Raw genomic sequence first — 13,965 nt, 5'->3', positions numbered from 1 at the left:
GAATTCAGCAAAGTTGCAGGATATAAAATCAATGCACAGAAGTCTATTGCATGTCTATACACCAATAGTGAAGCAGCAGAAAGAGAAATGAAGGAATCAGTCCCATTTACAATTGTGCCAAAAAACATAAGATGCCTAGGAATAAACCTAACCAAAGAGGTAAAAGATCTATAGTTTAAAAACTATAGAACACTTATGAAAGAAATTGAGGAAGACAGAAAAAGATGGAAAAACATTCCATGTTTATGGATTGGAAGAACAAATATTGTAAAAATGTCTATACTACCCAAAACAATCTACACATTCAATGCAATCCTTATCCAAATAACACCAGCTTTTCTCATAGAGTTAGAACAACTCTAAAATTTGTATGGAAACAGAAAAGACCCAGAATAGCCAACACAATCTTGGAAAAGCAAAACTGGCAGCATCACAATTCTGGACTTCAAACTGTATTACAAAGCTATATGACAGTATGGTACTGGCACAAAAATAGACACATAGATCAATGGAACAGAATAGAGACTCCAGAGATGGACCTTCAATTCTATGGTCAACAGTCTTCAACAAAGCAGGAAAGAATATCCAGTGGAAAAAAGACAGTCTCTTCCACAAATGTGCTGGGAAAATTGGACAGCCACATGCAGAAGAAAGAAACTGGACCACTTTCTTATACCATACAAAAAAATAAATTCAAAATAGATGAAAGACCTAGATGTGAGACAGGAAAACATAAAAATCCTTGAGGAGAACACAGATAACACCTCTTTGACCTTGGCCACAGCAACTTCTTGCTAGACACTTGTCCAGAGGCAAGGGAAACAAAGGCATAAATGAACTATTGGGACTTCATCAAGACAAAAAGCTTCTGCACAGAAAAGGAAACAATGAATAAAACTAAAAGGCAACCAGTGGGATGGGAGAAGATATTTGCAAACAACATATTGGACAAAGGGCTAGTATCCAAAATCTATAAAGAACTCATCAATCTCAACACCCCCAAAATAAAAAATCCAGTTAAGAAATAGGCTGAAGACATTTCTCCAAGAAGACATACCAATGGCTAGCAAACATATGAAAAAATGCTCAATATCACTCATCATCAGGCTAATACAAATCAAAACCACAATGAGATACCACCTCACACCAGTCAGAATGGCTAAAATTAAAAATTCAGGAAACAACAGATGTTGGTGAGGATGTGGAGAAAGGGAAACCCCCTTATGCTGTTAGTGGAATGCAAACTGGTGCAGCCACTCTGGAAACCAGTATGGAGGTTCCTCAACAAGTTAAAAATAGAACTCCCCTACAACCCAGGAATTTAACTACAGGTATTTATCCAGAGGATACAAAAATAGTGATTTGATGGGGCACGTGCACCCCAATGTTATAAGCAACAATGTCCACAGTAGGCAAAACATGGAAAGAGCCCAGATGTCCATCAACAGAAGAATGGATAAAGAACAGGTGGTATGTATGTATAATGGTATATTACTCAGACATCTAAAAGAATGAAGTCTTGCTATTTGCAATGATGTGGATGGAACTACAGTGTATTATGCTAAGTGAAATAAGTCAGAGAAAGACAAATACCATATGATTTCACTCATATGTGAAATTTAAGAACAAAACAGATGAACATAGAGAAGGGAAGGGAAAGTAAAATAAGATAAAAACAGAGAGGGAGGCAAATCATAAGAGACTCTTAAAAATATGCAACAAACTGAGGGTTGCAAGAGGGATGGTGGGTGGTGGCATGGGATAAATGGCCAATGGGCATTAAGGAGGGCACTTGATATGATGAGCACTGGGTGTTATATGGAACTGATGAATCACTAAATTATACCCATAAACTAATAATACACTCTATGTTAACTAAATTGGATTTAAAGAAAAAACTACAAAATAAAATAAAATATAAATATTTGGTAGAATTTGCCTTTGAAGCCATCTGGCCCTGGACTTTTGTTTGTTAGGAGATTTTTGATTAATGATTCAATTTCTTTGCTGGTTATTATTCTGTTCAAGTTTCTATTTGTTCCTGTTCCAGTTTTGGTAGTTGATATGTTTCTCGGCATTTATCCATTTCTTCCATGTTGGCCAATTTGTTTGCATAGTTTTTCATAATATTGTCTTATCCTTGTTTGTATTTCTGTGGTCTTGTTATTTCTCCTCTCATTTGTGATTTTATTTATTTAGGTCCTTTCTCTTTTCCTTTTCATAAGTCTGGCTAGGGTTTTATCAATTATATTAAGTATTTCAAAGAAACATCTCCTGGTTTCATTGATCTGTTCTACTGTTGTTGTTTCTTATTTTGTTTTGTTTTAGTTTCTATATAATTTATTTCTGCTCCAGTGTTTATTATTTCCATTCTTCTGCTGGTTTTAGGCTTTGCTTGTTATTCTTTATCTAGCTTCTTTAGGTGTAAGGTTATGTAGTTTATTTGAGATTTTTCTTGCTCCTTGAGGTAGGCCTGTATTGCTATATACTTCCCTCTTAGGACCACTTCCGCTGCATCCCAAAGGTTTTGGAGTATCATGTTTTCATTTTCAATTCTTCCATGTATTTTTAAATTTCTTCTTTAATTTCCTGGTTGACCTATTCATTCTTTAGTAGCATGTTCTTTAACCTCCATATATTTGTGGTCTTTCCAAATTTTTTTGTTATAATTGACCTCAAGTTTCCTAGTGTTGTGGTCAGAAAATATGCATCAGGGTTGCCTGGGTTGCTCAGTTGGTTGAGCATCTGCCTTCAGCTCAGGTCATGATCCTAGGGTCCTGGGATTGAGAGGAGTCTGAGTCGGGCTCCTCTTCTCCTCTCCCTGCCTATGCCTTCTCTCTCTCTCTCTTTCTCATGAATAAGTAAAATCTTAAAAAAAAGAAAATATGCATCTTATGATCAATCTTTTTCTACTTATTGAGGTCTGATTTGTGACCCAGTATGTGATCTGTTCAAGAGCAGTCCCATGTGCACTTGAAAAAATGTGTATTCTGCTGTTTTAGGATGAAGTGTTCTGAATATATCTGTTAAGTCCGTCTGGTCCAGTGTCATTCAAAACCATTGCTTCCTTGTTGAGTTTCTGCTTAGATGGTTTGTCCATTTATGTAACTGGGTGTTAAAGTCCCCTACGATTATTGTATTATTATCAAGGAGTTCCTTTATGTTTGTTATTAATTGTTTTACATATTTGTATTCTCTAAGTTGGGGCCATCAATGTTTACAATTGTTATTGGATTTTCTTGTTGGATACTCCCCTTTATTATGATATAGTGCCATTCATCTCTTATCATCTTGCATGATAAATATTTCTATATCACCTCACTTTCAATCTGCACGTGTCTTTGGGTCTAAAATGAATCCCCTGTAGGCAGCATATAGATAGGTCTTGTTTTCTTATCCATTCTGACACCCAGTGTCTTTTGATTGGAGCATTTAATCTGTTTAAATTCAGAATAATTATTGATAGATATGTATTTTGTGCCATTTTATTAATTGTTTTGTCATTGTTTCTGGAGATTTTCTATGTTCCTTTTTAGTCTTTTTTGCTTTTAGTCTTTCTTTCCCACTCAAGGAGTCCCCTTTAATATTTCTTGCAGGACTGATTTAGTGGTAAAGAACTCCCTTAATTTTCATTTGTCTGGGAAACTCTTTATCTCTCCTTCTATTCTGAATGATAGCGTGCTGGATAGAGTATTCTTGGCTGCATATTTTTCCTGCTCAGCATGTTGAATATATCATGCCACTTCTTTCTGGCTTGCCATGTTTCTGTAGAGAGATTTGCTGCTAGCCTTATGTGTCTTCCCTTGTAAGTTAGGGACTTCTTTTGTCTTGGTGATTTTAGGAGTTTTCTTTGTCACTATAGTTTGCAAAGTTAACTACAATATGTCTTGGTGTTGACCTGATTTTGTTAATTTTGATGGGATTTCTCTGTGCCCCCTGGATTTGGATGTATGTTTCATTCTCCAGATTAGGGAAGTTATCAGCCATAGTTTCCTCAAATAAACCTTCTTCCCCTTTTCTCTCTCTTCTTGTCCTGGGACTCCTATGATACAAATGATGTTGCATTTGATGGAATCACTGAGTTTCCTAAGTATACTCTCATGATCCAATATTTTCTTTTCTCTTTTGTTCAGCTTCATTATTTTCCATAATTGTTTATTGTATATCACTTATCTGTTCTACTTCTTCCTTCCCTGTGGTCTTTACATCCAGTTGGTTTTGAATCTTAGTTATTGCATTTTTCATTTCAGCCTGATTTTCTTTTTTAGTTCTTTTATATGTGCGGTAAGGGTCTCCCTGATGTCTTCCATGCTTTTCTCAAGCCCAATAGTATCCTTATGATTGTTGCTTTAAATTATGGATCAGGCATATTACTAATATCTGTTTTGATTATATCCCTGGTCATGACCTTTTCTTCTTTCTTTTGGGATGAATTCCTCAGTCTTGGCATTTTGTCTAGGTCTGTGTCTTTTTCTGTAAGAGAGTTATGGCTTTATTAAAAAGAGATCATATAGTGTCCAGGGCCTGGCTCTTCATGGAGTGTCTCTGGTGGGTCCCATGTGCACTCTCCTACTCTGTTTTGACTGCTGTATCCCTCAGGTCAGTCATCTGTAGAGGTTCTCATTGCCTGCATTGGGAAGTGTTTGGACCTTGGCCAGAGTGTAGTGATTTTTTAGATGTGTTCTGGTCTGCTCGTTAAAGGAGACTTTATGTTATTTCCACTAGAACTGAAGCTTTGCAGAATTCTGTGGTCAGTAGACATGGAACATGCAGGGTTCTTTTCTGGTCTCTGGGAAAAGCGCCCACTGCATGGGTTTTTAATCACACTTGCCCAAGAAAAGCAATACCAGCAGAACACAGGATGGTGGGACTTGGTGTAAGCAAGTTAGGCAGCAGTGTTGATTGTGTGCTGTTTACTAAGTTGGTTTATGCTGAGGTGTGGGTGAGGGAGATGGTGCCAGCCAGCTCCTTTGTTCCCAGGGAGGGGAATCTGTTTTTTTTTTTTTTTCAGGTTTCAGATATTTATTATTCAGTGTAAACCCCAACACAATACACCAACATGATTTCGTGCATTTAGAGGGGAAATATTTCCTGGTAAGTGGAAAATTGCACAGATGGCTTCTGAAAGACCTTCATTCTAAGCACCTTTATAGTGAAACATTTCATTTAGAAGTCTGGACCTTCTTTCTTCAGTTTGCTGTAATCTGCATTTACTGAGTAGAACTTGTATTGATCATTGGGACCCAGTTTGTTCCAGGGTTCTGGGTTATTCTTCCTATCCCAACTGACATCTGGAGTGAACAATGCTAGGCTCAAGACATACAGTGCTGCTCCAGTACCTCCTGTACCAATAAATACGAAGAAGGGGATCAAGCTCGGATGCTTCTTGGCCTGACCGATGATCTGGTGTGACATGTTTGTGGCAGAGGCCTCTTGTCCAGGAGAAGAAATAAACAAACGTGGAACTCCCGGGCTGGGGAGTCTGTTCTTAAAGCTCTCAGGGAACCACTTTTAGAGGAGCAAATAACTTCCCCTTGTGCATCCCAGGCATTTTTAGGATCATGGTTTTCACATTGTCTCTGGGTTCTTGCCTGCCTGGAGCAGCACAGTGCACCTTGGGCTCTATCTTAGCCACGCATTCTGATTTTTAAAATTCCAAACATCAGGGACCTGTTGTGGCAGGGACCTGCACTGGTCCTCTGGAAGGGTTTTGCTGCCCTGGAACTGATGCAGGTTTGATGCAGTCACCCCAGAGCACAGGAGCAGGGGATTTGGAGCATAGCTGGCTAAACAGCCTGTGTCCCATTTAGATGCCTTCAGCAGGTGTCTCTGCACCTATGCTGAGGGGCGGGGGAGGGAAATGACACCCAACTGTTCTTTTGTCCCTAGAGAGGCAATGTCACCTCTCACATATGCACTCCAAAAAGTATGAATAGTCTCTCCCTGTGCATCTTAGGCAATCTTCAGATTGTGCAGTCTGCCCTGTGGTGCTTGCCTGCTTCCTCCAGGAATAGGGTGGTGTCCTCTGATCTCTATCCCAGGCAAACCCAGGGACCTCTAAAACTCCAGTCTTTGTGCCCTGCTGGTTGTAAAAACTCTCAAAAATCAGCCCTTCTCATTTTCTCAGCCAATAGCTTTGGGGAAGTGTTCTTGTGTGTGTCCATGTTCACTCCACTCTCTCTCACTTTTCTCCATGTCCAGGGCTCCCTCCCCTACACAGCAGCGATGGTCAGTTTTTCCCCCAAACCACATCTCTGCACCTCCTACCTTCCTCAATATGGCCTCTTCTCTCCCCCTAATTGTGCAGTTTGTTCTATCAATTCTCAGGTCGATTTCTTGGGTATTCAAAATGGTCTGATAGCTATCTAGAGTGTTCAAGGGACCAGGCAAACCTAGGGTCCTCCTACAGTACTGCCATCTTAGCTCTTCTCTCCCAGCTTTTACTGATTTTGATGGGAGTTCTCTGAGCCTCAGGATCTGGATGCCTGTTTCCTTCCCCAGATTAGGGAAGTTTCCAGCTATTATTTCATCAAATAGATTTGCTGCCCTATTTTCTCTTCTTATTCTGGTACTCCTATAATATGAATATTATCATATTTGATCGAGTCACTGAGTTCCCTAAGTCTATTCTTGTGTTCCATACTTCTTTCTCTCTTTTGTTTAGTTTCATTGTTTTCCATTGTTTTGTCTTCTGTATCACTTACTTATTCCTCTGTGTCTTGCAGCCTTGTGTTCATTGCATCAAGTATGTTTCCAATTTCAGTTATTGCAGTTTTCATTTCAGACTCATTGTTTTTTAATTCTTTTATCTCTGGGGTAAGGGCCTCCCTGAAGTCTTCCATTCTTTTCTCAAGCCCAGTCAGCATCCTTATGATTGTTGCTTTAAATTTTCCATCAGGCATGTTACTTATATCTGTTTCACTTAGATTTCTGGCCATGGCCTTTTCTTGTTCTTTCATTTGGGATGAATTCCTTGATCTTGGCGTTTTGTCTAAGTTTCTGCCTTTTTCTGTGTGTTAGAGCAGCCTTTTTCTGTGTGTTAGACTTCTTTATGAAGAAGAGGTCATATAATGTCCAGAACTTGGTGCTTCTGGGAGTGTCTCTGGTGTGTATTGTGTGCACTCTGCTGCTGTGTTTTGGCTGCTCTATTTTTCACACCACTCATCTACAAAGGCTCTGTTTACCTGCAGTGGGCAGTGTTTGGTCCTTTGCCAGAATGTGGTGATTTTAACTAGGTGTGCTCTGGTCTGCTTGTTAAATGATACTATTTCCACTAGAACTGAAGCCCTGTAGAATAATCTGGTCAGGACATGTGGTGTCAGCAGGGATTACTGCTGGTCTTCTGGGAAAGGGACCCACCACACTGGAACTGAGGCTAGCTTGGCTGAGAAGGAGGTACTACCAGAGCACAGAGTTGTGGGACTTGATGTAAGCAGGTTAGGCAACCAATGTAGAAGCCATGCTGCTTACTCCAGGTTTATGCTAAGGGGTGAGGGAGGGAAATGGTGCCAGCAAGCTCCTTTGTAGGAGAGGAGAAGCGTCTGGAGAGACATCTCTGTGCACACTGCCTCTCAGGGAAGCACTCTGAGAAGAGGGAGTAATTTTCTGCACTGTGTGTCACAGGCATTTTTCAGATTGCTGTTTCAATACTGTCTGCCTCCAGTTGTTTGCTTGCGTTCTCTCCAGGAGCAGCATAGTGCCCCCCGGGCTCCAACCCAACCAAGCGTGTAGCCTTCTGAAACTCCAGGCTTTAGGGACATGGTGTGGGCAGGGGCCTGTGCTGGTCTTCTGGGGAGGGTCCCACCATGCTGGGACTGAGACAAGCTTGACCAAAATGGGCTGTCATGCCAGAGCACAGGGGTGTGGGACTTGGTGTAAGCAAGTCAGGCAGTCATTGTTGGAGATGAGCTGTGTTTATGCTGAGGGGTGGTTAAAGAAATGTCCCCACAGCAGTGTCTCTCTGAACTCTGCCTCTCAGGGACAAGCTCTTCTTCTTCTCCAAGAAGAGCAAAAAAAAATATCCCCTTTGTGCCCCAGGCGTTCTTCAAGTTGTTGTTTCCAGGCCTTCTGCCCTTGGGTTGTTTGCCTGTCTTCTCTCCAGGAATAGGGCAGCACCCACAGAGCTCTATCCCAGCCAAGCCTGCTGATCTTTAAAACTCCAGACTTTAAGCCCTGCTGGTTGCAAGAACTCATAAAAATCAGCCCCTCTTGTTTTCCCAGCCATTGGCTTTGGGGAAATGTTCTCCTTGTGCACTCCCCTCTGTGCTCCTGTCTTTCTCACCCTTCTCTGTGACTATGGCTCCTGTCCTCCTAAGCACCTGCAATCTCTCCTTTAATCCATGTCTCCACACTTCTTACTTTCTTCTATGTGTCTTCTTCTCTCCCTTTAGATGTGGAGTTTGCTCTGTCAGTCTTTAGGTTGATTTCTGGGGTATTTAGAATGATTTGATAGTTATCTAGTTGTGTTTGAGGGACGAGATGAGCCTAGAATCCTCCTACTATTCCACCATCTTAGATCCTTTACTGCCATTTTTAAACTTACATTAAAATTCAGTTTATTTTAATATACCCTTAATTTCTTTCACATCTCAGAACTGAAGGCTTTTACTAATTTATATTATTGTTTGTGGATTCTGGTGATTTAAGATACATCTTTATCTTATTTTAAATATCTTATTTTCTCTTTTTTTAGTGCTTTGTATTTATACATCCTGTTAGCATATATCCTGTACATCTATGGTAGACCTGGGCAGGATAAAGAAGAAGCTCCTGAGAAGTGCCTTCTCTAGGAAGATGTCCCAGGATTTAGTGCTTGAATAGTATGACAACTAATAAAATCATCATTGGAGACACAGCTTCATTATATTTTAATCTTTCTACAGCTGCTTTAGGGAATCCTTTTTAAGCCTACATTTTGTTTTAGAAGCTCTCAAAAATAAAATCATACCTAATTTACCTGTTTAGAGGATTTGTGAGAAAAAGTAGGCAACAGAAAAAAATACTATCATGTTTGTCTAAGTTTTCCAGACATTTCAACCTAGAGCCAAAATCTGTGGAGTGTAGAATAGAAGTTTACTGGAAGGATACAGGAGAAGGAGTTGCAACTGGGCTAAGAAGACTAACATTGTTGTCCTTGGTATAGGTAACTGTTTCCATTTCTGCTGGCATCTGTATGTAATTCTCAAGTGTTTTATTTGTGGTTCAGGCAAAAACACTAATCCTTTCAGATAAGAGGACTAAAGTTCATTGAAAGGGGCAGAAATTAAGTCAAAGTGACCAAAATTACATGTTGGTATTGGTAGGAAAGATTGCACCTGGTTGAAAATGCAGGTGCATGAGGAGCTTGTTTCCAGCCTATTAGATTAGGGCAGTTGTTCTCAAATTTGAATATCAGAATCACCTGGAGGGTTTAAAAGATGGATTTCACTAATCCCCAGAGTTCCTGATTAGATATATAGGCCTAGGGTGGGGACTAATAATTTGCCTTGGAATTTTGTTGAAAGTTCCCATGTAATACTGATGCTGCTGGTCTTGGGACTTTACTTTGAAAACTACTAGAATATAGCAACAATACTAATTACAGACTCCCATCTTCTAGTGGAAATAGAGCTCCTGGTAAAATGCCAGGCTTGCTCAGGATTGCTTTGGGAGGGGATAATATTAAATCTACGATTTGGAGGTTTCAATATCCAAAGCTTGATAGGGCAGAGTAAGTGGGGATTAACATCTCCTGGGCAGTGATATGCTGGAGCCAGTACTTACTGGCTCCTGAGAGACAACAAGCACATCTATTCCCAGCTCCATGTTCAGAAATATCAGGTTGATAGCTTGAAACCAACCTTGGTGGGAGATTTACACCACACATATTTACCAGCATTCTACTGCCTAAAAGTGATAGTGGGTGCTCATATGTGCATAAGGTTAGATACACTAGAGACCCTAAAAACCACAGACCCTGCTTTTAAAAAGTTACAATCTAAATACAAACAATTATAGCCATCCCATTAAAATTATGTGGTATTATTCATTTAACAAGCACTTATTGAACCCTTGCCATGTGTCAAGAACTGTAACAGATGCTGGAGATACAACAATGAACCAGGAAAACCACGGTCCTTACCTTCTTGGAGCTTACACAATTTTTTAAAAGATTTTATTTAATTTGACAGAGAGAGACACAGCGAGAGAGGGAACACAAGCAGGGGGAGTGGGAGAGGGAGAAGCAGGCTTCCCACCGAGCAGGGAGTCTGAGGCAGGGCTCGATCCCAGGACCTTGGGATCATGACCTGAGCCAAAGGCAGACACCAAACAACTGAGCCACCCAGGTGCCCCAGAGCTTACACAATTTTAAAGAAAAGATATAACTGTAATGTGAGTGGTTTAACTTAATTCTTTGTTCAAAAACGATTGCAAGTACATTAGCAGCAAAGAGCATAAACTCTTTAAAACTCAAAATAATGAAGAAAATTCCTAATAATTATCTTTACAAACACAGTCGTGTTTAAAAAACAAATTCAGCCAATTAAGTTTGATGATCTAATTGGCTTTATTAAGTGATTCATGAATAGGGCAGCATCCCATTTAGCCTATGGAAAGATGCTCTGAGGAGTTGTACAAAATGGAAGATTTTTATGAATAGGAGGCTGGGGTAAGAAGTTATTAGCAAAAGAAAAGAAAGGATCTTTCTTTCTGGCAAGGTCAGCTTCCCTTAGGGGGAAGAGCAGGGATCTTATCATGCAGATTACCTCATCTTCCCTAGGGGAGGTAGGGGATAGAGAAGGCCCAAGGTGGCAGATTAGCTCTTAGGTACTGACCTGTTGACACTACATTTCTGGGGGAAGTTGAAACTGCAATTAAGTTAAGTATTAAGCACTTGTTTGGTAACTTGGCCTAACATAAGTGACTCCATCTTGGGCCAATGGTTTTCTTTTTAACAGTGGAATATTGTGATTTTGAAAATTATATTTATCTATTGACATTTATTACATGTTTAATATATTTACTGAAAGTATTTAGTTTAGATATACTTACTGTCTACTTGGATCTCTCTAATACTAAATGTATTCAAATTTAGAAACAGTGTGGGTACTTTCTGCTTCTTAGGTAAATGTTCCCTCATTTCCAGTTGCAGAGTGCATTGGCTTCATTCTCTATATATTTTTAGAACAGAAAACTTGTGCCATATGGTAGAAAACAGAGTTGAAGGAAGGAGACTTAAGGGTATTAAAAATATTTACATTTTTGACAAAGAGTAAACACATTAATTTCAAGAAGAATGTTTTTAACATGGCTTATTAGTTTTGTCAGTTCTTCTAGTTTCTTTTATTTAGTGACAAATTTTTAAAAGGTAATTATTCAAGGTGGGTTCAGTATAGTAGGGCAATTTATGAGGTAGGTAATGGAGAAGAGGACAGAAGTGGGATTTTAAGGAAGCCCTCCCAAGAACATCAATGTTGCCTCTGGGTTATACCCACAGCACCTCTCTCCACTCCATCGCCAGCTAGAACTTGACAGGTTCCAAAAGGGGTGTGGAATGGGCAAGAGCCTACACTTTTTGGTTGGTGGGTGAATGAAGACATAAAAAAATATAGCCTTTACTCCCAACTCAGGGACTCAGTACTAATTTTTCAATTGCATAATTAACATTATATCTTTTAAGGGCTTCTCATCATATTCTTTTTGTTTCAGTTTTTATTTAAATTCAAGTAAGTTGGGGTGCCTGGGTGGCTCAGTCATTAAGCATCTGCCTTCGGCTCAGGTCATGATCCCAGGGTCCTGGGATTGAGCCCCACATCGGGCTCCCTGCTCCATGGAGAAGCCTGCTTCTCCCTCTCCCACTCCCCCTGCTTGTGTTCCCTCTCTGGCTGTGTCTCTCTCTGTCAAATAAATAAAATCTTAAAATAAATAAATAAATTCAAGTAAGTTGATATATAGTGTAATATTAGTTTCAGGAGTAGAATTTAGTGATTCATCACTTACATATAACCTCCAGTGCTCATCACAAGTACCCTCCTCAATACTCCTCACCCATTTAACCCATCCCTCTGCCCACCTTCCCTCCAACAACCCTCAGTTTTTTTCTCTATAGTTAAGAGTCTCTTTTTTGGTTTGCCTCTCTCTTTTTCTCCCCTATGTTCATCTGTTTTGTTTTTTAAATTCCACGTATGAGTGAAATTATATGGTATTTTTCTTTCTCTGACTGACTTATTTCACTTAGCATAATACACTCTAGCTCCACCCACATTGTTGCAAATGGCAAGATTTCATTCTTTCTATGGGTGTGTAATATTCCATTGTATATATATATATATATATAACACATCTTCTTTATCCATTCATTACTTGATGAACATGTGGACACTTTTCATAATTTGGCTACTAGTGATAATGGTGCTATAAACATCAGGGAGCATGTATTCCTTTGAATCGGTATTTTTGTATCCCTTGGATAAATACCTAGTAGTGCAATTGCTGGATCATAGGGTAATTCCAATTTTAACTTTTTGAAGAAACTCCATACTATTTTCCAGAGTGGCTGCACCAGTTTGCATTCCCATCAACAGTGTAAGAGGGTTCCCCTTTCACTGCAATTTCACCAACATCTTTTATTTCCTGTGTTCATTTTAGCCATCCTCACAGGTGTGAGATGATATCTCATTGTAATTTTGATTTGTATTTCTCTGATGATGAGTGATGTTGAGAATCTTTTCATGTGTCTGTTAACCATCTGTATGTCTTCTTTGGAAAAATGTCTATTCTTGTGTTCTGCCCATTTCTTAACTGGAGTATTTGTTTTTTGGGTGTTGAGTTTGATAAGTTCCTTATATATTTTGGATACTAACACTTTATCAGATAGGTTATTTGCAAATATCTTCTCACATTGTGAAGGTTGCCTTTTAGTTTTGTTTGTTTGCTTCACTGTGTGGAAGATTTTTTATCTTGATGAAGTCCCAGGAGTTCATTTTTGCTTTTGTTTCCCTTGCTTCCAGAGACATGTCTAAAAAGAAGTTGCTATGACCAGTGTCAAGGAAGTTGTTGTCTGTGTTCTGCTCTAGGATTTTCATGGTTTCCCTAGTTCACATTTAGGTCTTTCATCCATTTTGAATTTGTTTTTGTGTATGGTGTAAGAAAGTGGTCCAGTTTCTTTCTTCTGCATGTGGCAGTCCAGTTATCCCAGCACCATTTATTGAAGAGACTGCTTTGTTGAAGATTAGTTGACCATGTGGTTGTGGGTCCATTTCTGGGTTCTCTATTCTGTTCCATTGATCTATGTGTCAGTTTTTGTGCCAGTACCATATTATCTTGATCATTACAGCTTTGTAATTTAGTTTGAAGTCTGGAATTATGATACCTCCAGCTTTGCTTTTCTTTTTGAAGATTGCTTTGGCTACTCAGGGTCCTTTGTGGTTTCATATAAATTTGAGGATTATCTGAATGAATGGAGCACTGGGTGTTATATGCAAACAATGAATCATGGAACACTACATCAAAAACTAATGATGTAATGTATGGTGATTAACATAACATAATAAAAAAAAAGATTTTTGTCATCCAAAAAAATAAATAAATTTGAGAATTATTTGTTCTCACTCTGAGAAATGCAGGTGGTATTTTGATAGGGATTGCATTAAATGTGTAGATTGCTTTGGGTAGCATAGACATTTTAACAATATTTGTTCTTCCAATCCATGAGCATGCAATGTGTTTCCATTTCTTTGTGTCACCTTCAATTTCTTCCATAAGTGTTCTACTTTTCAGAGTATATATCTTTTGCCTCTTTAGTTAGGTTAATTCCTAGGTATCTTCTGTTTTTTGGTGCAGTTGTAAATGGGATCAATTCCTTGATTTCTGTTTCTTCTGTTTCATTACTAGTATATAGAAATGCAACAAATTTCTGTATACTTAATTCTGTATCCTACAACTTGACTGATTTTGTGAATCAGTTCTAGCAATTTTTTGGTGGAG

At 39.1% G+C, this 13,965-nt stretch overlaps 1 protein-coding gene across 1 annotated transcript; it reads right to left on the bottom strand.

Moving 5' to 3' along the window:
- Positions 1-5,036: 5,036 nt before the first annotated feature.
- LOC113931398 (cytochrome c oxidase subunit NDUFA4-like) lies at positions 5,037-5,418 on the bottom strand. The gene has a single exon (XM_035725767.1). The coding sequence runs from the start codon at positions 5,413-5,415 to the stop codon at positions 5,167-5,169; it is 249 nt and encodes an 82-aa protein (XP_035581660.1). The 5' UTR covers positions 5,416-5,418; the 3' UTR covers positions 5,037-5,166.
- Between the last annotated feature and the right edge of the window lie 8,547 nt (positions 5,419-13,965).

Source organism: Zalophus californianus, chromosome X, assembly GCF_009762305.2.
Source record: "Zalophus californianus isolate mZalCal1 chromosome X, mZalCal1.pri.v2, whole genome shotgun sequence".
In the NCBI taxonomy this organism is placed as follows: Eukaryota; Metazoa; Chordata; class Mammalia; order Carnivora; family Otariidae; genus Zalophus; species Zalophus californianus.
The sequence above is the reverse complement of the archived record's forward strand: the minus strand, read 5'-3'. Positions and strand labels throughout refer to the sequence as shown.